At 47.0% G+C, this 1,315-nt stretch overlaps 1 protein-coding gene across 1 annotated transcript in view; it reads right to left on the bottom strand.

Annotated features, from left to right (window-relative positions):
* Window positions 1–509: 509 nt before the first annotated feature.
* Window positions 510–1,315, bottom strand: part of LOC101846713 (15-hydroxyprostaglandin dehydrogenase [NAD(+)]) — a 7,028-nt gene continuing 6,222 nt past the window's right edge. The window contains exon 4 of the mRNA XM_013091050.2: window positions 510–665. Within this exon, the coding sequence (XP_012946504.1) occupies window positions 585–665 (81 nt within the window). The 3' untranslated portion in view covers window positions 510–584. The remainder of the gene's footprint in view (window positions 666–1,315) is intronic.

Genomic DNA, 1,315 nt, shown 5'->3' with positions numbered 1-1,315 from the left:
CTTCGCTCGATATCGAGAGGATTGCTCGCTTCACGCTCAGTTTCCACGTGAAGTTGACATTATGCCTGCCGTCCTCTCGATATCCTACAGTTTGTCGATCAACAAACTGTACGTCTAAATGGGGCTTAAGGCCGGGTACCCATTCCCACCTGAGAGAAATGAAGAAAAATCAAGTAAAGTGCCTTTCCCAAGGACACAACGTCTGCCCCGCGGCTCGAACCCCCGAGCCTGCAACCTCACGACTACGAGTCCGGTAGCCTAAGTACTAGGCTACCGACGCCACAGATAGACGGATATATAAACAGATCAAGAGACCGTGAAAGAGCTGAAGGTTGAGACGGACACACGTAGAGAACTGTTCGTAGAGAACAGTATTTACCTGTATAAAATAAATAGCACGAAAAGTTCGGGAAGCATGATGTTGACTACACCCTCTCACCCCCCTCCCCTTTTCACTCTCCCTCCCCCACCCACATCACATAGAAAGACTCAAAAGGAGGTGATGGAGGGAGGGGTAGGAAAGAGGACGGGTAGACGAACACAAACATCATTTGTCTGTATCCTCACCAACGGTAGAACTGATGTTAATCACTCTCCCCCCCGGCTCCTCCTTTATCTTTCCTCATGTGCTCAGTGGCCAGTGTTGTGCCCCTGACCAGGGCCGTCTGTGAAAATACATAAGCATTTCATCACTTTCGAATAAGATTAACACCCTACTCGTCATAGATATAATACCGTGCCGAAAGTGGCTGTCATGACTCAGTGAGTACAGACTACGCTCCCCCCACTAGAGCAGTGCTACTGACTGAAGTTGTCTTTAGGCCATTCCCAAAGGGGGGACAGTAACATGTTCTTATGCACAGTAGAATTGTAAACGGGCTGATTTATCAACGTCATGCTCATACTGTGCCGGAACATCATAGAGGGAACTGCTGCTTTTTCTTTCCCCATCCATACAATTGTCATTTTCCCTTCTACTTCTTTTGTATGTTTGTCACTCTCTTGTGAACTGCTATTTCCGGGGTGCCATGATAGTGCAGATTTCGCTCTTTAGAGGCGCCTGGTTCCCTGTATGGACTTCTCTGTTGACATCCACCCTTTGGCGCTCATAAGACTTTATGCAGTTGCGAGCGCCGTAAAAACCTTATTAAACTAAAACAAACAGACAACGCGTAACTGTTTACATGCTTTTTTTGTTCTTTAGAGGAACCTTACGCTTTTCACTGATGTATGGAGGTTCTGTTTGTTATCTCCAGTCTGCTTTCGAGAGAGAGAGAGAGAGAGAGAGAGAGAGAGAGAGAGAGAGAGAGAGAGA

Source organism: Aplysia californica, unplaced genomic scaffold (assembly GCF_000002075.1).
Source record: "Aplysia californica isolate F4 #8 unplaced genomic scaffold, AplCal3.0 scaffold01947, whole genome shotgun sequence".
Classification (NCBI taxonomy): Eukaryota; Metazoa; Mollusca; class Gastropoda; order Aplysiida; family Aplysiidae; genus Aplysia; species Aplysia californica.
Note: the sequence above shows the minus strand (reverse complement) of the source record. Positions and strands in the feature narration are given on the sequence as shown.